Below are 24772 nucleotides of genomic sequence, written 5' to 3' on the forward strand. Positions count from 1 at the left end.
GACATTTTAAAGCAGGTTGTTTTATTTTTTTTCCCTTGGTTTCTCCTCTGCCTTTCTTTAACATGGTTCTTTAAGACATAAAGGGTCAGATGCAGGAAAGGATCATTCCTTATCACAGAGGCCACCGTCTCTTGCAGTAATGAGATGTGCTCTGGCCGGGTGGCCTTGGTTAATGGGTCTCCTGGCTGCTAATCAGTTGGAAATCCTCTTCAACTTCTCATCAGCCTCACGGGTTTGTTGAAGGCAAATATGGAGCTGTGGACACGTGGTGGTTAAGCAGCGACTCTGTGGTGTAGGAGCGTACCCAGCTCCCTCGAATCTGCAGTCCCAGGTCTCTAATGCACCATCCCCACCACAGCCCATTCCACAAACGTCAGCGGGGAATCCACCGGAAGGGCAGGCACAGTGCCAGGCCGTGCCTTCAGGGGTTACAGTCCGTGTGGGAGACCCACCCCACACGAGCACTGTACAAGCATCCCGTGCGGCGGCCATGAAGACGATGCCCTCGTGGTGCCCCTCATCCTGGAAGGGCAGGGGGCAGCTAATCAGAAATAAAGAAATGAAACAAACATGAGAAACTCGGAGACACATGGAGTGACTGGCTTCAGTTTGGAGTGGCTTTGTGCTCTTCCAGGATCTGCTGCAACCCAACCCAGCAACTGAGAAGGGGAGGGGGGGGAAGGCTCCTCTGGGTACTTCAGCAGCTGTCATCAGGGGGCAGCTTGCCAGCCTAGGGCCCCACCTGTTTCCTCCTAGTAGACCCAAAAGGAGAAGGAGGGAGGAGGTGACCCTGGTCACCAAGAACCCTTATCTGGCCCCCCACCCCAGCAGGCCCGACACCTCCTATCGCATGTGTTCCCATCACACTGAAAATCCACAGTTCTTTATGTGAACATTTCACCAACACTCTTCTCCCCCACTGAACCAAAGCTCTAAAAAGTCAGCTTGTTTGCATTTGCGGCCACTGTACCCCAGTGCGGGCCTGTCTGGCCCACGATGGGAGCTCAGCAGGCACATGCTGAGTGAGTCAGCAAGCATGAAGGTGCAGCGATGGGAGATGGGAAGAAGACACCCAACCCAGCACCATGTCCTGAGGCAAAGGCCCTTAGTTGACAGATCTAATGTGGGGGCAAGAGGGCATCTGGTGATGCCACCCTAACAACATGAAATTTAAGCTGAAGAATTGATGAGCCAGGCAAAAATGGGGTGGGTGGGGGGAGAAGGTTTTTGAGCAGAGAAACATGGAAGAGCCATGGCAGCTGTTGGGGAGCTGAGCAGCAAGCAGTGTGCACAGCAGGGCACTGTGGCCAGAGGAGGCCGGGCAGACAAGCTCAAGGGCCCTCCATTCAGTGAGGCATCTGTCCAGGGTCTACCATGTGCTGGGCACCAGACTGGGTCTCAGAAGAGATGCTAAGACTACTGTTCTCGATCCTGGAAGAAGTGAAGCAAGTCCCCCCCATGGAGCCCTGCCTGCCCTGCTGCTGTGGGCAGGGGGCCAGAGGAGCAGTCTAGAGATAACAGGGTCCAGCAGCTGATTGGATGTGGCCAGAGAGAATGAAGTACAAGGACAACCCTGGGGTGGGGACCAACAGCAGAGCTGCTGGAAACTGTTCCCATCCCTGGCCAGGAATGAGGGACCAACACCGCATACCTGTGAAGAAGGACCAAGAGTCCTAGGGGTGTCAACCTCGGTGGCTCAGAAAGGCCAGAACACCCATCACAGGATGTGGCTCAAGCGGTAGCGCGCTCGCCTGGCAAGCGTGCGGCCCGGGTTCGATCCTCAGCACCACATACAAACAAAGATGTTGTGTCTGCCGATAACTAAAAAATAAAAATATTAAAAATTAAAAAAAAAAAAAGATCACACGGTGCCCTGACTCCACCTGCCAACAGTGGGGTGGAAACTGGCTGTGGCAGTCACCCGCTCCCTGGCTTGTGAGCTTCTTTAGGACTCCAGAAAGATCCCTGAATCAAACTATGGAAGCGACCAGTAGGCGGACAGGTTCGGTGTGTGACAGAGCACTCCGCTGGTTTTTAAGACCTGGCAGCAATCACATTAATTTCCCTTCAAATGGATTTCCTGCCGGTCACACACCTGTCATTTCCCTTCCATGCACCTGGTGGGGGAAAGTATGGCGAGAAGGACTGGAGACCAGGTGCGGCCAAGCATGTGAGTGTCCACGCTCCGCCCAAAGGGAAATCCAGCCCAGCTGACCCCCGGGACTCACTGCACACCTAAGAAAGCGTCTCTTAGGAGGAAAGGAGCCCGCAGGGTCCTCACGGACTCGCGTCTTTAATGCACTGAAAAGAGCAGGGAGCACTGGTGCCTTCGGTGTGCATCGCACCTCCGCTACAGAAGATGCCGGGGGCCCTGGGGCAGCTCACTCCCAACCGCTGCAGTCTAACCGGAGGCCTTAATGCTTCTGACGAGGCCGCCTCTTTTAAAAAGAAAGAGAAATAACATATCATTAGAGGAAGATTTCTTGGAAGTGCAGCGTGGACTGGATGCGAGCCACCCCAGGACCTGCCGCAGGTGGGACCCAGAAGGGCAGCCGCCACGCACGCGCTCCGTCGCGGCCCGGCGGGGGCGCCTTGAGATGCGGCCGCCCCCCGCTTCAAACATGGCGGCCACAGACGCGCCGAGGAAGTGCCAGTCTCAAACATGGCCTCGAAGTACGCTCGACTTCCGGCTCCCGCCTCCCGCATCCAGGTCCGAATCCTCCGAGCTGCGCCCCGCCCGCTTACGTGAAGACCCAAGTTGTTAGGTCACGTGCCGCGGACGCCGAGCCGCGATTGGCCAGCTCCGTGGAGGCGTCAGACGCCGTACCGACGCAGGTCGAGGGGCGCGGGGTTGGCGCTCTGTGGAGGAGCGGCTGGCGGGGCGCGGGAGCTGCGGCGCCGCTCACACTCATGAGGAGCAGGAAGGTGAGGGGCGGGCCGGCCGGGGGGGCGAGGGCTCCGGCCTCCTGCGGTGCCCCGAGTCCCGGGCCGCCTGCCGCCGCCCGGGGCGGGAGTTCGGCACGTGACCGGCCGGCCCGGGGCTGAGCGCCGGAGGGCTGCTCGGCCACCGAGCGCTGCGGTTGCGGCTCCTGCGAGTCGCGGGGCTGGGGCGTCCGCGCCGTCTCGTCTTCTCCGCCCGAGGTCGTTCCCTAGCCCGCGGCGGCCCGCTCCGCCGCCTCCTGTGTCGGGTCGGGAACTGGACGCGAGTCGACCGCCGGGTCCTGCGGTGGCCGCGTCCCGGTGCACACCGCTCGCGCTAGCCGCCGAGAGGGAAGGAGGGGATGTGCATGTAAAACTTCCAAGGACGCGACCACTGACCGGCCCGCTGCGGTCCTTTGTGGCCTGGGCGTTGAACCCGGGATGATCTACCTCCGAGCCACATCCCCAGCCTTTTTTTTTTTTTTTTNTTTTTTTTTTTTTTTTTTTTTTTTTTTTTTTTTTTTTTTTGAGGCAGAGTCTTGCTGATTTGCTGAGGCTGCCCACGAACTTGTGATCCTCTTGCCTCAGCCTCCTGAGTAACTGGATGACAGGCGTGGCCAGTGGGCCCCACTGGCCCCGTTTTCTTTGGATTTAAATTGCTGTCTGGGGTCACTGGCTCCAACCTGAAGAACTCTCTGTATTTCTTGTAACGTGAAGCTGCTGGCAACGAATCTCAGCTTTGTGGCTGGAGGTCTGTGCCCTGCCTTCATCTCAAAGGACAGCTTGGCTGGGTTAGGGTTCTTGGTGGGCAGTCTTCTTCAGGTACCTTGAAGGTGTTTGATGCTCTCCCGTGGCCTCCACGGCTCCCTTCCCATGGGCATTGGTCTGCTGCTGATTCCAGAGTTTGTCCTTATCTAGGAGTTTCAGGACTGACACTTATGTGTCTGGATTTACCCCACTTACCTTGGCATTTACACCACTTGAAGTTTGGTTCGTTGACATTCCTGGATGTGTAGATTGGGAACTGTTCACTCCCTATTCCTTGGAACTTTTCTGCTTTCCTTTCTTTCTGTTGTTCCATTACACATGTTGGTGTACGTGATGCACTCAGTGTTTTTGAGGCTCCCTCCCTTTTCCATTTGATTTACATGATGTACCAATCTTCAGTTCGTGGCTGCTGTTGAGAGCCCTTCCCTGTAGTTTTAAACTCTAGAGTTTCCACTTGGGAACACACACACACACACACACTCTCCCACACTCCCCCTCCCCCCACAGTCTCTTGTGATGTGACACTGTCATCTCTCTCTTCTTTATTCACTGACAGTGTGGGGACATGGACTTGTCTGGGCTGAGTGGTAGTTTTGTCCCTGAGAGAGGTGCACAGCAGCTCTTGGCAGTGTCACATTCAGTGACAGAACTGCTGCTGCAGGGCTCTTCCCACCAAGCCCTGTGCTGTGAGGTGACATAAGCCTGGCCCCAGCAACCATGCAACAGCCCCTGACCCTGGCCAAGAGCCCCTTGCTTGTACTGCCTGTAGCAGGGGCGCCCCCTCCTTTCTCAGGTTGCTGCCCCAACACTTTTTCAAATGCTCTGTCTCTAGCTGGGCAGAGTCCATGGCAGGGCTGGAAGGTGGATGTGGAGACTTGCTACCCTACGCTGGCTTGTTCCTTTTCTGTTTTTCCATCTGCTGTTGAGCAGAGCACCTGCATCTGGCACCTCATGGATTTCCAGTTCTAGGGCCCATTGTGGCAACAGCTTCTGAGTTTGTAATTTCTACCTTAATTCCTCACTTCTGTTTATTGCTTCTCTTTATTACTCATTTTTATACTCTTCAATTTTTAAGGTGAACTTTGAAACTTATTTTCTAAGTGTAGTGTAATATCCTGGACTGGATTCTAGAACAGAATAAAAAAGTATTCATGGAAAGACAGAGGAAATACAAATATCATCCAAAGTTCACAGTATAGAATCAATGCTAAGTTTTAGTGTTGCTCTGTTGTTTTTGCTACTTTTCTGAAAACCTAAAATTATTCTTAAATAAGGTTATTTTAAATGTTAAGGCTTTTTTTTATTAGAAGCCTTTCCTTTGTCTTTAGAATAAGAGAAGTAGACAGCAGCTGACAGTAGGATCTGGAAGAAGCTACCTGCTTAAAGCTGGAGTTAGGACTGCCATTTAGGGAAGGAGGGGAGGCCAGCAACTCGCCTTCGTTTTCATTTACCTTTTGTCAAGAACTTGACACATCAAAGATTGAGAGCCTTTGAGGAAGGATATGTGCTGCTTACTCTAGACACTTGGAGATGATTTTGAGTCCATTAACATACACATGGTCCTACAAACATACACAGTGAGGGGACAGATTGTCCCAAGCCCCCAAAATCATGCACAGCAGATCCTGTATCTAAACCCAAGCTCAGCTGTTTGTGCATATTCAGGCCACAGCTGCCTTCCTATGAAGGTGGTAAGAGCCTGGGGGGGGTTCTCTAGTTGGGAGACTTCAGCTGCACGCTCATGTTTTTTTCCTGGGAGCATCCTCTGACTGAGCCTCCATCTGGTCTAGCTCACAGGTGGAGTGCGATCTTCAGCGCGCCTACGAGCCCGAAGTTGCTCTGAAGCCAGCTTGGCCCCTGCCCAGGATGTCACTGGCTCCACGTCTGCCAAAACAGCATGTCTGGTGAGCTCTGTTGCCATGAAGAATACCAAGGTCTAAATACTAAGTTATCACTCCAAGATGCTAATGTAGCTTAGATCCCAGGGCCCATCGGAGGAGAGCCTGGTGCTGCTGACTTTGCTTTCAGGAGGCTGTGCTGTGCAGTCCGTAGTGGCTTTCCTGGCGTTTGCCACCAGGATGATTATGTGTGTCAGAGACCTGGGCTCCAAGACACGATTGTTCACTCTGAAGGTGGCCTGTCCAAGTGATGAGGGTGCATTGTCACACTGCTTCACCCCAAACCACGAGAGGAAGGCTCAGGGGGCTAGGAAAGGACCCTCTGATAGTCTTGAGCTGTTGTCTCCAAGGAGTCCCTGGCCCACTGGTCAGCTGGTGCTGTCTCTTGCTCAGCTGCTTGTAAAAGTCTTGAAGTCCATGTAGCAACCTCTGCTGAGCACCTCCCACACACCAGGCTTGGGAGAATAATACAAAAACTAGTAGAGCTTCCATTTAGTAGGAATGGATGGAGACTGGATCCTCTTATTGTAATTTCATAACAAAAGTAAACATATGCTTCAGGAAACACCACCCCGCCCCCCCCAGGGAAAACCGAAAGCAATGGAGTAATGACAAGGTTTGTGTCTAGACTCATCCTCGGCCATTAGTGTGTATTCTGTCCCTCCAGTGGTGACACAAGGTGACGAGAGTTATGTTGTCTCAGGTGAGAAGAAACAGGAGCCTCTGGGATCGAGGCCTGTGGTTGCTAGATGTGTCTAGTTTCCCCTTTATGTTCTTCTTTCTTGGCAGACTTCCTCATCCCACAAGGCTGCAGACAGGCGGACTTCCAAGAAGTTCAAGTGTGACAGAAGTCATCTTTTGAAGGTTGAATTACAGAAACTAGTCCCTAAAAGTGACAGTGCTTCTTTGCCAAAAGTGGCACCCAAGGTCCCTTGTGAAAATGAGTTTGCAGAAGACAGTATGTTGCTCCTAGGCCATGAGGCTGGTGTTGCTACACAGCAGGAGGCTGCAGCGCCTCCCCACAGCCCTTGCAAAGCTGCCAGTGACCCTTGCTCAGCAAAGACTGAAGATGGTCTGTCTACGCAGGAACCTAGCGCAGGGGCAGGGGGAGAGGAGTCAAATGGTTGTTCTGTGGGGCAGGACCAGGTGGCGCTGGAAAGAGAGCATGTGCGGAAGCCATTGTTTCAGATGGACAACAGCGTCTTTCTAGACGATGACAGCAACCAGCCCATGCCAGTGAGCCGATTTTTTGGAAATGTTGAACTCATGCAGGTAAGAGTGGCACATCCCCCTCCCTTGCTGCATCTGAGGCCTGCAAGCATGCCTCGCCACAAAGTTAATACACTTTAATAATTTTAGTGCAAGAGAAAAAAATAAGGGTTAGCTAATCAGGGCACTCCCTCCAGCTCCCAGGCTCAGAATCCTGCCATTGAGAAAGGCAGGCACCTTCCAGGTGCACCAGCACCCTGCACCACTGTGGTTTCCTGAATCTGTCTGCCCCTCTCTTGCCTGAACCAGAGTCCTCCTTACCGAGGGATGGGTGCTTGGATCTCCTCATTTCCATGTCTAACAGGGAGGCCCACTCTGCCAGACCAGAGCTAACCAAGGTGAACTGTGCGTGCAGGTGCTCTCATTGTGTCATTTGGGACTGAAGTCTGTGTTTTCTTCCCTCTAAGGACCTGCCTCCAGCCTCTTCAGCTTGTCCTTCAATGAGCAGACGAGAATTCAGAAAAATGCATTTCAGAGCCAAAGACGATGAGGATGACGATGATGCAGAAATGTAGAGAAGCACAGAATGATTTCTCGACACATTCAGGATAGTTAACAGTTTGACAGTTTAGCAAATTATGCAATTTATATACAGTGCATCTCCAAGAGAATGTCTTAATCAGATTTCACCCCTAAGAGAACTGTGCAGAACACCAGATGCCTGTGGGAGGTGTCCGTGCAGCCCTGCAGCTGCTGCTTGGGTGCAGGCATCTTTTGTCACATTCGTATGCTGTGGTGCTGGCATGGGTTAGTCATGAGGGCTCCGTGCTTCCGTGTTAAGTGAGTATGATCTTTGTAAGGAAACCTTCCCTTGAGCTCCTTAGTTTTATGATATGCAAGTTTTTTTTTTTTCCATTATCAGAATCTAATCACTCCTGATCAATTCAGTGCCAGTGCTTGCAGGATTGTCCTCATTGCAGTGTAGAGCTAGTGTTGTTGACCTTGAAATTTTACAAAATACACATGGGAAAGAAATAAAAATATATTTTGAAAATTTTTAAAGTACTGTACCTAAAACTACTCCTTCCTCAAAAATTTGAGAGCCAAGGGAAGAAATGAATCTTGTCCCTAGGCTAGGACCACTGTTTAGGCCCATTAACCTGCAGGAGAGGTAAGGCCGCTGGGACAGGCTTTGAGAGGTGACCCAGCCCCTGCCCTGCCCTATTGTCCTTGTTGACAGCTCACTCACCTTTGCCACAAGAGGGTCAGACTGCCTCCCTCGTTCTGCGTGGTGGAGGCACTATCCAGTGAGGTGTACCATTCGGCTGCATGTGTTCTCAGGTGGCACCCTGGGCCCACACACCTGAGCCCTACCTGGGGATGTTCCCCAGCCCCCACCTGTATCAAGGAGCACCTGGTGACGTGTCTTCCCCAGTGGACAAAGGGATGCAGCACATGGAGGCTTTCCCAGCCTCTTCCTTTCAGCTGTGTGCCAGGTCTCAGCAGAGCACCTAGGAGGAGGAAGCCTGGCCGTTGGCTGTACCAGCGGGAAAAGTGCTCGGCCCTTGAGAACACACAGGACTCTGTAAGGAGTGGCTCCATGTCTGGGCTCCTGCCCAGTCCTGGCTGGGTGTAGCCAGGCTGCCCGCCAACTGTCAGCCGTCCTATGAGGTAACAGGAAGTGACAACACAGCAGACCACTCAGCAGGTGACAAGCCCTGTGAGGCTCCTTGGCCCTCCCTGCAAGTAGTTTCCCTGCACCATTCTCTGCTTCTGTTGTGATCCCCATTATCTGTGACCGTCACCTGCTCTGGAAGATTCTGCCATTTACTCATTGATTGAATATAATTCAAAACTTATTTGTAGTCATTTTCTGATAGCCAGGGGAAATAATTTACATCTTTAGATTGCTGCATTAGTGCAGTCTGTAATCTGCACTGCCTAGGCGGGAGCACCATCGGTTCTGCCACACCTGACCTGTGTAGGGCCCTTCCTAACTGGTCATGCAACTTGAGCCAGTCCCAGAAGCCTCATATGACATCTAGGATTGAGGTGGCAGAGATGGCAAACCTAAGTCCCTGAAGGTCACTATCAAAGGGAGGCAGAGTTGCCACAGCACAGGTATCACATGTACAGTAAGCGGCCCCAGGTGGTGGGCAGGGCCTCTGGAGCAAATGGACGCAGTGCAGAGGTCCTGCCATTGTGCTTCCAGATGCAGGGCCACCTGCAGAAACACCAGGGAATCAACCCACAGCACATGTGAACACTAAGCACTAGAGAAAATAAACCTCAGAACACACTAGCGTATAGTAAGATCACCATGAGCACTGCACACCCTCTGCACAGGCTGACCACAAGCATCTGCCTTGCGGGCCTAGCCCCAAAGCAACAGGAGGCCACATTATTACAAAAGGACTTCTTAGAAACCATCTCTAAACACAAGACGTGGTGGGCACAGTGCTCAGTGTGCCCAGGGGAGAAGGAAGGGGCGCTTCCTGAAGGTGTGAGCCACCACAAAGGGCAAGTCCCCACTGGCACCTGGAGCAGCCCTCTCTGGACTAGAGAGGCTTACAGCCTGCGGCACAGGTGGGACCCTCAGTTCCAGGAAGTTCCTGTGCCGGGCATCCTGGCTAACAGCCCAACTCTCCCTCTGCCTCATGCCCTTGACAGGCCAAGTAGATACCACCCTGAGCTGGGGACTTCAGTTCCACCACAGCTGTGCTCCGAGACTGCTGGGTCTCTGCAGATGGAGGATTAGGGTCGGCCACTAATGGCCTCCAGCCTCTCAGTTCAGCTTTATTCTCGTCACTCCCAATGAGCAGACTCCTGACGGTTTAGAGAGACCTTTATTGCTTTTTCTAATGGCATAAGTGTAAAAATCCAAATATTATGAAATTTATCTTTACAAAGTACATTATGAATTGTTATAAAACACATTTTAAAAATTCAAGTATTACAAATGCATGATGTAGGAAATTAGCGCTTTGTTACCCATTCCACCCCTGTTAAGTGCCCAGGATCACTGCCATGCACAGCTTGGTGTTTCCTCCCAGATTATCTGCACATAATACACTTTGTTTTTGGTACTGGAGATTAAGGCCCAAGGCTCTTAACCACTGAGACCCAGACCTAGCTCCCCCTTTTTTTATTTTTTATTTTAAAACGGTGCTTGCTACATTACTAAGAACCTCACTAAATTGCTGAGGCTGGCTTCGAACTTGCAATCCTCCTGCCTCAGCCTCCTGAGCTGCTGGGATTACAGGCGTGTGCTACTGTATCCAGCTTCCTACACACATTTAAAAAACCAACAGGTCAGGCTGTGGCTCAGTGGTAGAGCCCTCACCCAGCATGCGTGAGGCACTGGATCTGATCCTGAACACCGCATAAAAATAGAATAAAGGTACTGTGTCCACTTACAACAAAAAAATACATATTAAAAAAAAAAACAATAGGTCATACTCTGCATAGCCAGCCCCCTGTGCCCTCAACAGCTTCCCATTTCTACACATGAACACTTACAAACACTTAAAGCTATTACAGTTTTGCACTATGTACATGCATTAGGTCAAATCATGAAATTAATGACATCCAAACATTTTTTACCTAAAAAAAAAGCAAGCTTGCAAGGTCCAACATGATGCCACTCAGCTATTCCCCACTGAGACATTTGGAAAGTTTTAAATAATTCACAGCACTAACATGGGAGCCCAGACTTTTACCCCAGAAGCAACACATCTCTCTCTGAGGCTTTTAAAAGGACCCAGAGATGGAACTGCCATTTAAATGGAGACCAGCACAAAACTGAGGCAGAGGAGCAGCCAGGCTCAGCTGTGGGGCCTTGTGAGCGTGGAGACTGCCACAGGAGCACATGCAGTGCTGGCAGATCAGTGCCAAAGGCCAGAGCTCAGCATGACTCCCTGACACAAGCGCCCAGCAAGCACCCAAAAGATGTCCTCTGGCAGAGGAAACAGACTCTGAACTGTACTGAAATCAGATTTGAAGAAGTTTTCTTCCAGGAACCACTGGAGTGAGGACAAAATACAAAATCGCACCTGTTATTGTTAGGCACAGTTGGGCCTTGTGGAGGGTAAAGGACTCGGCACCGGGGTCACTGGCACTTTCGAGCAGGCCGCCGCCTCTTTGGCCTCTTCTGGGATCTGTAGATCCTACCGGGGTCGCACTCGAGCTTGTGGGTGGTCTTCTTGTGGCAGGCGATGTGCACCAGCTTGAGGTTCTCTGAGGTGAAGAGCAGGCTGTAGAAGTATTCCCAGTCCACCTCTCTCCCGCCCTGTTCCTGGATGGCCTCAGCCAGTGTGGGCACGATGGTGCGCTTCTTCTCTATTCTGCAAAGCCAGGTTAGAGGTGGTCACTCTGCTGACGCAGTGCCATGGCCCAGATGTGGTACGGTTCCTACTCGCCTGTTGTCACTAAAACATACAGTGCCTGGCCACTTACAGGAAAGACCAGCGTGGGATCTTTTAAGAGTCTAGAGGCACACCAGGAACATCCCAGAAGGACCACATGGCAGTGAAACAGGTGGACTCAGCCAACACTGCAGGAGCCCAGCTCGAACTCCTGTGTCGTCCCCGAGTTGAGGGTACCTATGGGCAGGTCTGTCTAGCAGAGCCTGCGCCCAGTGTAGCACGTCTTACTCTTTAACACTTGATTTGTGGGCACTGTTCAAAATGCTGAAAAGAACACAGGGGAGAAGGAGCTGATCATACTCCATCACCACGAGCCGCCACCAGCAACTTGGCTTGTGTCCCATTTCATCCAGGTCAAGATGGACCCCCAAGGCAGGAAATTTAAAAATGACCTGAAGCTAAAGTCACCTTTGACTCCCACCTCAATCTCATGTCTGCTTCCTACCTTGGGGACGGGGATTAAGGATTCAGTATGTCTCTTTCTAGTCCTAATCTTACATGTCTAGTTTTTTTAAAAAAACATGCCATTACTCTGTATAAATCTGTTTCACTTGTAAGCAACCAATTCAAGAGAACACCAGGTATCTAGTAAGGAGATGGGACCACGGTGAACAGGTCATCTGGCACCAAGGTGTCCTCACCCCACAGCCTGGAAAAGCTAAGAAAAATACTTTATCACATAAGTGAAAGCAACAGGAAAAAGGAGGCACTGAGCTGCCAGGAACACAGAAATCACTGTTTGACGCACGAGGGCACCACACTCTAGCCATCAGAGGGGCCTCGAGGGGCCTACGCCGTGCCCAGGGCCCTGGGTAGAGAGAGGGAGGCCCTTCTGCATCCAGTGTCCATGCCATCCAGTCAGCTGCCCCTCCACCATGTAAAGGGTCTCCTGCTGGCCCTGCAGGCCCTCCCAGGGCTGCTGCACTTCCTGAGGGTCAGCTGGGCCTGGGCCCTTCTCCCCAATGGCCTTGCATCCCCAAGGGTGATCAAGAGGACAAGATCTGACGTGCAAGCACTTGTCAAGCCACATCTGCCTCCTGTTGCTAAGGTACGTGGCCACACCTGGATTCAGCATCAGGGGAGGGGCAGGGGCACGAAGGGCAGGTACCATCTGTACCTATCTCCAGTCATACCTATCTCCAGTCATCCACCCTCGGGCCGGTGTCACATGGGCAGAGTCCAGATGAACACAACCAACACGGCTCGGGAACAGCAGGCAAGCAGCAGCGTGAAATTGCTTCAGCACCACTGACAACCCTGGGTGTCTGTGGGAACAAGGGCACAGACACTCCAGAGAGAAGCCCACAGGCCAGCACATGGGTGTGCACAGGAAAAGCTCCACCCGAGATGAGTGCTGGACCCAGCCCACACACCACCAAGGAGCCATACCTGGACGAGCAGCGCTGTCCCTACACAAGACAAAGGCCAGGGAGGGGCCAGGTGACTGCCCAAGACACCTCGCCTCAGAAAACCCATGCAGGGTGCCGGGCTTCCTGGACCACCCTCCAACTCGAGACTTTCTAAAAGGACTCCCAGCCCCACTGACGGCTGCTGTGCTTGTGGCTCTGAGTCACCACAGCTGAGGCCACCTAGCCTGGCATCAGCCAGGGAGGAGGCATACAAGGCGACCACTCCTCCAGCCACTCCATGTGCCTGGAGCACTGCCAACCAGGGAGAGCACCGCCAACCAGGGAGAGCACCGCCAACCAGGGAGAGCACCCAAGCCTCGGGAGCACAGTCTACAGTTGACCCCAGTCCCCAGCGCCCCCAGAGGTCAGGCTGGTAGCACTGACTTCTAGGAAGGGCATGATCTGCAACGGACAGGCTGGACAGTGTGGAACTGCAGGGCCACTAGTGAAGAACACTGCTGCAGACTGGGGGGCGGAGCTGACGTGCAGACTGTCCTCCAGGGCTGAGAGAGAAGCCCAAGGCCGATGCCCCAGGCCTGGTCCTTCTGGTCAGGGAGCACGTCCTGCCTGGGGACAACCACCAAAAGGAGAATAGCCAGAGTGAGGAGGACGACGCAGACTTGGGTGTTAAGATACTTAGGGACACCACGACAGAACGCAGCTGAGCACCCACGTTCCAAGCACTGAAGGGCGGTGACAGGCAGAGAGGAAGGACCACTCAGGCAACAACGAAAAGCACAGTACAGACCCGAAAGAAGTGCCGAGAAGGTGCTGTGGGCAGGAAACTCAGAACAGGGCAGCTCCCATAGACTCAGGTCCATTTACTTGTGCACTAAAATATTGACCAAACAGCCACTATCGACAGACACTGTGCTGGACACTGGGAACAGGTGACCCCACAAAGATTGTGTTCCAGCAGAGAGCACCGCCATGGGGCAACACAAGTCTCAGGCCGGATGAAAAAAAGGCAGTTAACCTGGCTAACGAGACAAATGCCAACCTCAGGGCACCTGGGAAGGTACACAAGTGCCATCCTGCCTGAGAGAGCTGGCGACTGTGGAGCAGCAAAGAGCATCTCCGTGAGGAGTCTCGGCCAGTCACAGCAAACAGGCTGTGACGCAGAACCGTGAGGAACACGCCAAGGCTTGAAACAACCACAAAGACATCTCTGGAAACCAAGGGCTGTCAATAACCCTGCATCGAGAGAGTCATGATGAAAATCAGCCTCTAGAACCACAAAAGGATCTCAAGGGCTGCTGTTAAGTAAGCCAGGCAAGAAGAAACGTGTGGCCTTAACACCGAGGACACAGAGTGCTGAGGGAGCCAGGCCCTGGCCGGACCCCTGCAGCTGCCAGGAAGGGAAGGGCTCCCCTGCACTGCCGGACGCCAGACCTCTGAAAAGTCTGGATTCCTCTCCGACCTGCCACTGGCCTTCTGCGCCACAACATGTGAATGGGAGGACGGTGCCCTTTTATTTCACAGGTGGCTTGCTTTTTAGCTCTTCCACATTTAAGCATGTACACAGTCTTGAGCCCCATACATCAGGGGAAGGCTGTGGCTATGGCTGGGGAGGACAGTGTTCCTTCATCTTCTTAATGAGCACTGGTAAAATCGACACTTTTAGTTAAAAACCAGTGCACACAACTGAAAGCATGTATATCTTATGAAAGAGAACGAAACTGACACGGGTACTCCACAAACACCATCACCGGCTCAGGCCAGGCCTTCCGCCACCACCATCTGTGTTTGTTCTAGGCCGGCGTGAAGAGTTCCAGAGCAGACAAGACAGTCCGGAGGGCCACATGTGGACACTCGGTGTCAGAAAGAGCCCAGCAAACAAACCAGCAGAGAACTCGGCGAGTCCTCATGACGAGTGGGCAGGACGACTTCCTCCCAGAGCACACCCAGCACCTGCATCTGCTGTGATCAGAGAACGGAGAGCTGAAGGCCAGCCAGGTGGAAGGCATCTGTGACACTGACAGCCACCAGAGACGTAGGACTTGTGAAGAGCTCTGCAAACAAGAAGCTATGGAAACGGCCCCGCTGGCCCCAACTTCCCCACAGGCCATGGCCACAGCTCTAGTTCCAACATGTGGCACCAGCCTCTGAGAGCCCAGCACCAGGCCACAGGGAGTCAGGCGCTAAGGCCAGACAAGGCCCATCCACAGGTGGGAACAGAGAGCAGAGGGCTCAATGTCAGGCACGCATTTTGAGAGCAGGCAGAACATGTCTGTCCAGCAGCCCATCCACGTGCACACACGGGGCTGCTTCCCTGGACCAGACCCACGCAGCACAGCAAGCACACACCAGGCAGCCAACAACAGTGAGCACAGGTTCCTTGGCAGGGCCTGGACCCCTGCAAGCTGCTCTTCTTGTCTGCAAACCTGAGTCTTGGCAACAGGCACTCCCAAAGGTCCCCCTGCCGCAGACTCACATGTGATCCAGGTTCCAGGTGCTGAAGAGGACCCGGCTCTCCCTGTTGCTGTAGGGGTTGATGGAGTGCTTCGACGCACAGCTGTCCAGGTCAAAGGGGCCCTGCGGCGACAGAACAGGGGAGGCGAGGATGAAGCCCCTGCACTGGTCTCCAGCCCCTGGGATGAGCCTACTGGGCAGAGAAGCATCTGCTGTCAGGAGCAGGGCAGGAATTCTGCCTTTGGGGCATCTCCTTTCCCCCTCACTGCCCCTGACGCTATCTGCTGAGTTTGCAAAGGGGACAAGTTGGTTTTTGTCAGGGCTTCTAGAGACGTGTCTTATCATGTGCCTACATGTCTCCGCGCTGGGTAGACCAGTCTTCTCTAGCTGTCTCAGGGCACTGTGACCACACACAGCTGCCCCTACCTCCTGGGAAGTGGGGAAGGTGCTGACGGCCAGGGCCATGGCTGGGGAGGGGTGAGCAGGACCACACTGCATGATGCTCTGCAAGGCTTCTTGGACTTTCCCTGCGACCAACAGAAGCTGAGCCGCCTGGGTGAATATGCCGCGGTGGAGACCGCCACCTTCCCGGGGCCAACACTTGTGCACCTCGGATGTTTGTGGGACTCTTGCTGAGCACTATGGCCGCACCTGCCACTCTCTGCACCCCTCGAAGCCTCCCAGCACACAGCCACCTCTGCCCTGGCAGAGGCAAACTGTCCACCCCCCACTACTCTACCTCCTCGAGGACAAGAGAGAGGCAGGAGACATCTCTGTCCCCAGCTCATTGCATAGCACCTGGCACAGAGTGAGCTCTCAGCAAATGGTGCAGTGAGCCTCTGGGAGTCTGTATGTTTGGCCAGCTGGGAAGGAGGACATTTCCATCATCACCACCTATCGCCATGAGGAATGGTCCAACAGGAAATCCCAGTGGTCAGAGGCCACCCTGGCCACCCAGCTCTGCTGTCAGAAACACCCAGCAGGAAGGCCCCAGTGTGGAGACTCACTGTACAAGCACTTGCAGTTTGCCATGGCAGGAGGCCCCCCTGCAGGTGCCCCCCATGCTGCAGCAGGGCCCAGAGAAATGCCACGCCCTGGAGCCATTACCACTCAACACTGGACCACGCCTCATGTCCCAGAAGGGAGCCCAGGACAGCAGCACACAGGAAGCACATGCAGACGGCCAGGCTCACCCTCACTGCATCACTGCTCCAGCCTCCAGACCCCATGTGAAATGACGCTCCTCTGGCCGTCAGGAGGTGGCCCAGCCAGAACCGGGGGTGTGCCTGTGCAGCCCAGAGCATTCTTTATAGCTGATGCCCCAACCAGGGAGTGAAGCTCAACCAGTGCCCCCACAAATCCTGACACACAGGGACTCTGCCACCCAGAAAGCTGATGGCAAGGCTCCGGGCACATGAACATCAGCACAAGCCAAGGCCAGAGCTTCTCGCTCCTGCAGCTGCCCCCTGTCCAGGCCAGAGGGTCTCGAACTGAGTCCTCGGATGAGAACATGCCTTCAGTGCTATTCACAGGCCTGCCCTCCCAGCTCTGAATGTGAGGGCCACCCCTTCCCACAGGCTGTGCCAGGCAAGCCAAGGGTTCAGCTCTTCCTGCCTCGCTCAAGGAGAGCTGTGCTCAGGCCACCAGGGCTGACCTAGAAGGAAGGACACTGCTCACCTGGCAGGAGAACCAGCCTTCCCGCGTGCAGAGACGGCTGCCGGCCTCAGCTCCTCGGTCAAAGTAGCTGCCATTGTACTGCGCAGACCTGAGCCTCTGGCACATGGCACCAAGGATCCGTAAGTACTCCTCACGAGCTTCTGCGCCCAGCACTCGGGAAGAGGAGCTCACCTGCAAGAGTCCAGGGCCTCGCTGGTCCCAAAGCCTCTGTCAGGCTTCCAACCTACAAGCCTCAAGGTCCTCAGAGACCTGCCCTTCTGGCCACATGGACTAGACCCTGCCCAAACCCAGTCCTGTGGTCAGAGGTCTGCCCACTGCCCAGCTGTCCCATGCTATGAAATCACTGAGCCCATGAACTGGAGGTAATGGTCATGCTGGTCACCAGGCTGGATAAGAACTAAGATCACACAGTGACAGCAGCCACCTCCCTGTGGACAGGCCAACAGTAGTCATGGTTAAGGGCTGGGTCTCTCCTGAAGAGGGAAAGCACCAGGACCAGCCCTGACATTCCAGTGAACTGAGTTCCTTGGGAACACGGGGACAGCCAGCCACCAAGACCTTGGGAGGTGCAGAGACAGGGGATGGCAGCACATCAGCAAGTAAGGCAGACCAAGGGTACAGGGAGCCTGCCCACATGGCGCAGCTCTGGGACAGCACACAACCCTCCACCAGCCAGTGCGGGGAGGAAACCCATGCAGACAGGAAAGAAGAAAGGGGTGGGAGCTGGCTCCACCTTCAGAAAAGAGGGCAGGGCCACAGGAGGAGGGCCAAGTGACAGAGGAGGTGGTGACCCATACCTGTGGCTCAGGCTGCTGACCCCTCAGGCCTCAGCTAGACCTACCAACCTAGTCACGGTGGCACGAGATGGACTCAGCTCTGAGCACCCTCTCAGTCTGCCCGCTCGCCCTAGCACTTGCCCTGGCACTTCCTGGTCACCATGGAAGAAACCCATGCTTAAGCATCGTCTGCATAAGGAGGCCTACAGGTGCTCGCCCCTTCCTGGCAGGAGCAACAGGTGGGCAGACAGAGGATGGCAGCACAGGGGCAGCACCACACACAGTATCCTGGAGACACCCCACAGGGCACAGCCAGGCATGCCCGCAGGAGGGCGTCCTCAGTGACAGCAGGGTCACCCACGGGCACAGCCAGGCAGTGTTCACAGGAGGGCGTCCTTGGTGGCAGCAGGACCACCAGGAGGCACATGCAGCTGCATCCAGTCCCACAAGCGTGGCAGGGCCCAGTCAAGGTAGGGGTGGAGGGAGATGACCAAGAGACTGCAGAGTCTGTGCAGCCACATAGGCACAGGGATGGCACACCATGAAAAGAACACCCACCCCCTGCTCTACAGCTGGCTCAACTCCTGCCGGCGAGCGGGCCTGCAGGGACCAAAAGCAGACAAAGCTGCCAGAGCCAAGACCTTACTGTCCCACCCGGAAGGACCTGAATGGAGACACAGAGCCCAGTGCGTTGGAGAGCTTGGGCCCACGCTCCTGGGGCAGACACCTGGCCCACTAGGCTCCACGGAGCATCCCCTTCCACTCTGCACTCCACCTGTCACACAGGTCTGATCTGCTGAGGAGCAGCAGAGGGACCATGCCAGGACCACAGACCCAAGGCCTGCCTTCCTGAAGGCAGACAGCTGCCCAGGAGTGTCCACACTCCTTCCTATGCCACTGGGCCAAGCCTCTCCCAGGGAGGAGCCAGCATCAGAGCCCCATGCGGCCACTTGGCCCTGCAGTTCTTCTCCAAGCTCAGATGACCACACTGTGCCCCAGAGTGTTGGCAAGAGACTGCTGCCCGAGCAGGGAGAGGCACAGAGAGAAAGGGCATCTGTATGGGAGAGTTCAAGTCAGAATGGAACTTGCTGCCACATGGAAACACTCAGGGGCTAGTTCTGCTCTTCACCAGCAGGAAGAAGTCCACACAAAACAGAGGGGGAGTAAGTGGCTCTGCTGGGCCTCAGCAACCCCAGCCACAGGCCTCCATCCCAGGTTCTAGCACACTGGGGCACCCAATAGTGGCCTCAGAGGTGGGGCACAGGAGAGCTGTACCAGCAGAAAAGTGGCCTCCCACCACCTACCCACACCCTGGGCCTAGAGCCCTGGGCACAGCTGGCCTGAACAAAGAAGCACTTACCTCTCTCAGGTAACTCCGGATCCGGCTCTCGCAGCTGTATCGTAGGTAGCCCGACTTGTTCCTGAATCGGGACTCCAAGCCTGTAAGGATGAAGAAGAGTCCCCGGAGTCCAGGGCAGCCAGGGCCTCTTGGCTGTGCCCGGCTGGGCTTGCCTGCCAAGCAGGGCAGACCTCATGGTCGGCCAGCTTCATCTAGAGAACCGAGGGTGGCGGCATGCAGGGCCTCACTTGGTCTTTGGTTTTGAGGCATCTCAAACACCACTAAGGCCTTCTGCCTGGCTGCCCAAACAGCCCTCCTTTTCCAAGATGGGTGCCAACTCCTCAGGCTCCCTCCAATTGGCTTCCAAGGCCAGTCCAGAAGGCAGGAATGACCCTAGTGTGCATTAGTAGAAGATAAACCACATGCACCCACATCCACAACGGAACGCTGCCCAGCCTTAAAAAGACAGTCCTGACACAGGCACCACGAGGACAAACCCGAGGGCTCGTGCTTCACTAGGTAAGCTGTCACACAGACACGCCCTGCATGGTCCCACTTACGGGAGGCACCCAGAGTCATCACACTCGGATGGAAAGTAGGATGAAGGGCATCAGGCTGGGATCAGGGCTCAACAGGTACAAGATGCAAGAGTCCCCAGGCCATACGGCAGTGACAGCAGCATGACAGTGGATACTCAGTGCCACTGGACTGTGATGCCATTCGCTTCCACATCTGTAGTTCAGCCAACCACAAGTCTTAGGCGTTTAAAAATTACACCTATACAGACCACAGGCCTGTTGTTCTGCCACTCCCCAGCCCACCGACAGCTGTGTATGCGGCCCGCCGCACGGCGGATGACTGCAGGGATGCGAGCAGCTGCAGGCAACAGATCTGCACATCCCGAGGGTTTGGTCCCATGGGGGTCCTGAAACCAAACTCTTCCCCAGACACTGGGAGACCAGCCTACTTAACAACGGCCAAGACAGTAAACTGTATGCTGCACTCGTTTTCACCTCAACATTTTAAGAGTGATACATTCAAAAAGGGCAGCTGGGGGCTGCCTGGATGATACCCGACTCTCCACGAGCCCTTGCTGGTGCCTTCCCCACGTTCCCCAGGCTCTGGAAGAGCACATCTTGTCCCGCCTCCCTGAAAGGCCACACCAGCTCTTGGTTGTGGACACTAGGACCTGACAGACCCCAGTTTCTCCTGGGCCCTTCCCCAGCCCACACACCTTCAAACCAGGGCGGGTCCTGGGCTCGGGTCTCAGCCTCGATGTTCTGGCTGACAGTGTGCAGGAGGTCCGCCAGCAGCTTCTGCCTCAGGGGGGCCCTCTCGCCAGAAAGCAGCTGCCGTGCAGCTTCAATGACCCCAGCCTGTGCCTCCTGAAACATGCTGAGGAAGCGACTGATGTCACTCACATCTGCCACCAGCAGGGAACAAACAGAAATGCATTCAGTCCAGGGAAGCCTTGATCAGAGAAGAGGCTGCAGCTCTCCGTCTCTGTGACAAAATATCTGAGAAAACAATTTAAGGGAGGAAAGGTTTCTTCCGGCTCCTGGTTGCAGGTTTCAGTCCATGGTCAGTTCTGTCCACTACTGTGGGCCTGTGTGAGGCACAGCATCATGGACAGGGGCCTGGCAGAGTGGAGCTGTCACCTCATGGCATCCAGGGAGCAGAGACCCCCAAGGACCACTCTCTTCAACTAGGCCCCACTCCTCCAAGAGCCCACTCAGCTGTGAGCTCCCTAGTGGATTAACCCACTGATGAGATCAGAACCCTTGGGATCCAATCCAAAGCCCCACCAATGGACACCACTGCACTGGGGACCAAGCCTTCAATTTGTGCCTTCAGGGACATTCCAGATCCAACTTCAGCAGGCCTCAATCCCTCAGCCTGGGGATTGCTAGAATTCAGACTCAAGGGGTCCAGGCCCTCCTCCTGGCCGGCTGTATCCAGCAGCCAACTACACACCAGCTCCCGCCCTCTGCCCCCATGGGGACGTGTGTCAGGGAGCGAAAGCACCTCCTCCTGAGCACCCCTGCTCTCCTTTTGGCCTCCTCTCTTCTAAACTGAACCACCCCCTTCTGAGGGCCTTCCCTGGAGACCCCTCTTCAGACCTCCCAACCCTCCCTCCTGCCCTGGAGCAGAGGTCTGCACAACTCCCAGGGCAGGGCGCTCTCCCACAAGCTCTCAGGGTCAAGAGAGACCAGCCACCAAGGGCCCTATCAGAATATCGCCACAGGGTCCAGGGATTCTAAAGAGGAGCACAGGGAGGCCAAGTGGGGAGTCAAGCCTGGTTCAGTTTTCAAAACCAACCCACAAGACCCACCTCTCCACAGCAGGAAGGAACCTTAGGGCCCAGGGTTCAATGGGGTTTCTTAGACTTGATACCAAAGGCAGAATCAGAGAAGTAGCAACCATCAAAATGGATTTCATGAAAAATTAAAATGTGCTCTGCAAAAGACACTGTTAAGAAGAGCAGAAAGACAAGCACAGAGTTATTTAGTTTTTATGACGACCAATTTGTTTCTTCCTTTATGGCTCATGCTTTCGGTATCACATCTAAGAATCCTTTGCCAAACCCAAAGTCATGAAGGTTTTATTCCTGTTTTCTTCTAAGTGTTTTGGGTTTTACTTCTTACATTTAGGTCATAAATCCATTTTAAGTTGATTTTTGCATGTACTACATTCATTCTGTGTGACTGTCCAGTTATGTCCACACCTCTTGCTGAAGAGACTATTTTTCCCCCACTGACTACTCTCAGCACCCCTGTCGAAACAGTGACCACGTTTACTTCTGGGCTCTCCATTCTACTCATCTACACATTCACCCCTGGCCAGGACCATGGTCTTGGTCACCACTGTGGGAAGCGTGAGTCCTCCTGTGCTCTTCTTCAAGATTGTTTAGGTTATTCTGAGTCCCTGGTGATTCCACATGAATTACAAATCAGAATCACCATGTCAACTTCTGTAAAGGAGCAGCTGGAATTCCCTGGGGACTGTGCTGAATCTGAAGACCTGTTTGGAGAGTACTGCCACCTCACCAATATCAGGTTTGTCTGATCCACACATATGAGCTGCTTTTCCATCTACTCCCACCTTAAATTTCTTTTGATAATGTTTTGTAGTTTTCAGGATAAAAGTTACATGCTTCTTTTTTTTTTTAATTCTTTTTTTTTCTTTTTTTAGTTGTAGATGGTCACAATACGTTTATTTTTATGTGGTGCTGAGGAATCAAACCCAATGCCTCACGTGTGCTGGGCAAGTGCTCCACCACTGAGCTATAACTCCAGCCCAAAGTTTTATGCTTCTCTTGTTATATTTGTTCCTAGTATTTTATTCTTTTTGATGCTACTATAAACTAGATTAATTTCCTTATTTCATTTCCAGATTGCCCTCTGTATGTGGATAGAAATACAAGTGGCTTTGTATACTGCTCTCATATCGTGCAGCTTGCTACGCTCCATTCTTAGTTCTAAGTGTTTTTAATGGATCCCTGAGGACTTCTACTTACAACAGTGCACCTCTGCAGGGAGAGTACTTCTTTTCCAATCTGAGGGCCTTGTTTCTTAACTGTCCTAGCACTGTACCTCCAATACAATAACAAATGAAAGTGGCAAGAGTGAACATTTTTTTTGTGTTGTTGGGGGTACCAGGAATTGAACTCAGGGGCATTTGGCCACTGAGCCACATCCCCAGCCTATTTTTTATTTTATTTAGAGTCAGGGTCACCGTTGCTGAAGCTGGCTTCGAACTAGCGATTCTCCTGTCTCAGTCTCCCAAGCCACTGGAATTACAGGTGTGCGCCACTGTGCCCAGCTAGGAGTGAACATTCTTATCTTTAAAAACTAAACACATGCTAACCATATGACCTAGCACTGCACTCCTGAGCATCTTTCCCAGAGAAATGAAAATACACATCCACACAAAAACCTGGGCATGACTGCTCACAGCAGCTTTATGTCCCCCAGCAGGCGAAAGGTGAGGCTAACTGTGGTACAACCAAGTCACACAATGGGGAAGAGTGGACCACTGACACTCAACACTTAGATAAATAAGACCCATTCCAGAAAGCCGTACATCACACGATTCCATCCACCTAGTATTCTTGAAATGACAAATTATAGAGATGGACCATATGAGTGGTCACCAGGGGCAATGACTTCGATAGGTGGGGACAGACAGGATCATAAAAGGGCAGCACCAGGAGGATCATGAGGAGTGGAAGTACCTTGCACCTCGACTGAACAGGTAGTTCCAGGAGTCATCGCAGTAGTTCACAGACGTGGCCCCAGGGTCAGCTTCCTGGGTTAGACGCTGTGCTAGGGTCATGTCAGAAGTGACTTTGGGACAAGTGGTAAAAGGTGCGTGGAACCTTCCTATCTTTGAAAGTTCCTGAGAATCACTGTGGGGTTTTTTTGTTTTTATTTTTTTGTTTGTTTTTAATGTTCAACATTTCTTTACAAGTCTTCCTAGGAAAGGTCTTGGTAGAGGAAGGAAGATAGAGAGAAGACGGAACCACGAGAGACTTGAGAGAGACAAAGGAGACAAAGACTGGGAGGTAGGTGGCACAGACAGCAGCCTGTGGCATTTTTTTTTCAAACTATACCAGGAACCAGGGAAGAAAAGGAAAGATCCAGAGGTGCCCAGTTCCTGCCTCCCACAAAGGGCCATCCCAGGTGACATTATGGTGATTGTGTCCAGATGTTTCATGCTGGCAGTGAGCCCCTACCCTGCAGCCTGGAGATGTGGACAAACTCTTCAGCTTCTCTCTCCCATTCGGCAGAGGAGGCAGGACTAAGCCCCTGGGAACACCCCATCCTTCCTAGGACACCCATCTCTATATCCTTTACAGAGGAACCCTCCAGAGGATTGGCACTCCAAGGAGACTTCCACCAGGGGTAAGAAACTCTCCATGCTGGGTTGTAACACAAACAGTGCAGATTTGCTGTCCACCAAGTTAAGAATCACACCCCAGGCCTTCAATTCAGATATCCCTAAAGAACCACCTGTTGGAGCAAGTGTCCAATAAGACAGCCCTCAACATAAGCCCTGCAGACAAGGTCTCAGCAAACACTACTAGAAAACAGCCAGGTACACAGATGGGCCCCGCCCCGCCCTGCCCTGCCAAAAGAAGCAGCAAGACCCCAGCCTTCACAGCTCTCTCCCTGGCTCCCAATACCCACAAAACTGCAGCCTCAGCCTCAGCCTCTGCCTGTTAGCAGTAAAAAATTAAATTAAAAAAAAAAACACAATCAACTGAACAACCCAGCTCCCGAGCAAGAGGACCGAAAACTCAGTTGGACTGGGCCTCGGTGCGGCTTCCCGCCCATCTCCAAGGTTTGCACTTACAGCCCTGCCATGTCTGGCCCTCGGTGAGCAGCACGAGCTCGGCGTCATCAGGGAGGCCCGGAAAGTAGTCTTCAGTCACCTCGGTGCCATCCTCGTATAGGCATAGCCGAGAGCCCTGCACGGGGAGCTAGGGAAGCAGGAGGAGCAGGACGCTTAGGCTAGAGCGCAGAGGAGCTGCTGTTTGCTGGCCTCCCAAACAAAAGGCGCGAGCTGTTCAGGAACCCAGTTCAGGACCGTCTGGGTGCACGTCCAAACTGGCACTACAGCCAAGGTGCCTGAGACATGCCAACTGGAAGCCGTTTGCAGTGCGGATTCGCCCTTCTAAAACGAACTCCTCGAGGGCACGTAAAACGCGAGCCTGTTTGGAACTGGTGCCTGAGTGCATCCCCAGAGCCCGTGACCCAGTCTGCGCACAGCCTCACGCACTGCCAGTCTTCGGGACCTGGTCCCTCAACACTCCAGCAACTCCCCGCCGCCGCCCACGTGCTCATGCATGTTCCCAGCGAGGGTCTACACCCATTCAGGGAAAAAAAAAAAAAATCCTGATCCCCCATGGATGGGATGCCCCGACGGCAGTGAACCCAGG

General features: G+C 53.6%; 2 protein-coding genes and 1 long non-coding RNA gene across 3 annotated transcripts; 1 reads left to right on the plus strand and 2 right to left on the minus strand.

The window, feature by feature from the left end:
* On the minus strand, window positions 1-2694 carry LOC125610794. The gene is made up of 3 exons (XR_007340836.1): window positions 2564-2694; window positions 2236-2438; window positions 1-541 (listed from the first exon to the last, which is right to left on the minus strand). It is a non-coding gene; the product is annotated as an uncharacterized LOC125610794 (long non-coding RNA).
* On the plus strand, window positions 2675-7856 carry CUNH1orf174 (chromosome unknown C1orf174 homolog). The gene is made up of 4 exons (XM_015501471.2): window positions 2675-2925; window positions 5478-5591; window positions 6375-6857; window positions 7262-7856. The coding sequence occupies exons 1-4, from the start codon at window positions 2911-2913 to the stop codon at window positions 7367-7369; spliced, it is 720 nt and encodes a 239-aa protein (XP_015356957.1). The 5' UTR covers window positions 2675-2910; the 3' UTR covers window positions 7370-7856.
* Window positions 7857-9621: 1765 nt separating this feature from the next.
* Dffb (DNA fragmentation factor subunit beta) lies at window positions 9622-24571 on the minus strand. Its single transcript, XM_048783565.1, has 7 exons — window positions 24473-24571; window positions 24187-24313; window positions 20066-20254; window positions 18853-18932; window positions 16717-16887; window positions 15062-15162; window positions 9622-11137 (listed from the first exon to the last, which is right to left on the minus strand). The coding sequence occupies exons 1-7, from the start codon at window positions 24569-24571 to the stop codon at window positions 10903-10905; spliced, it is 1002 nt and encodes a 333-aa protein (XP_048639522.1). The 3' UTR covers window positions 9622-10902.
* Between the last annotated feature and the right edge of the window lie 201 nt (window positions 24572-24772).

Source organism: Marmota marmota, unplaced genomic scaffold, assembly GCF_001458135.2.
Source record: "Marmota marmota marmota unplaced genomic scaffold, marMar, whole genome shotgun sequence".
NCBI lineage: Eukaryota > Metazoa > Chordata > Mammalia > Rodentia > Sciuridae > Marmota > Marmota marmota.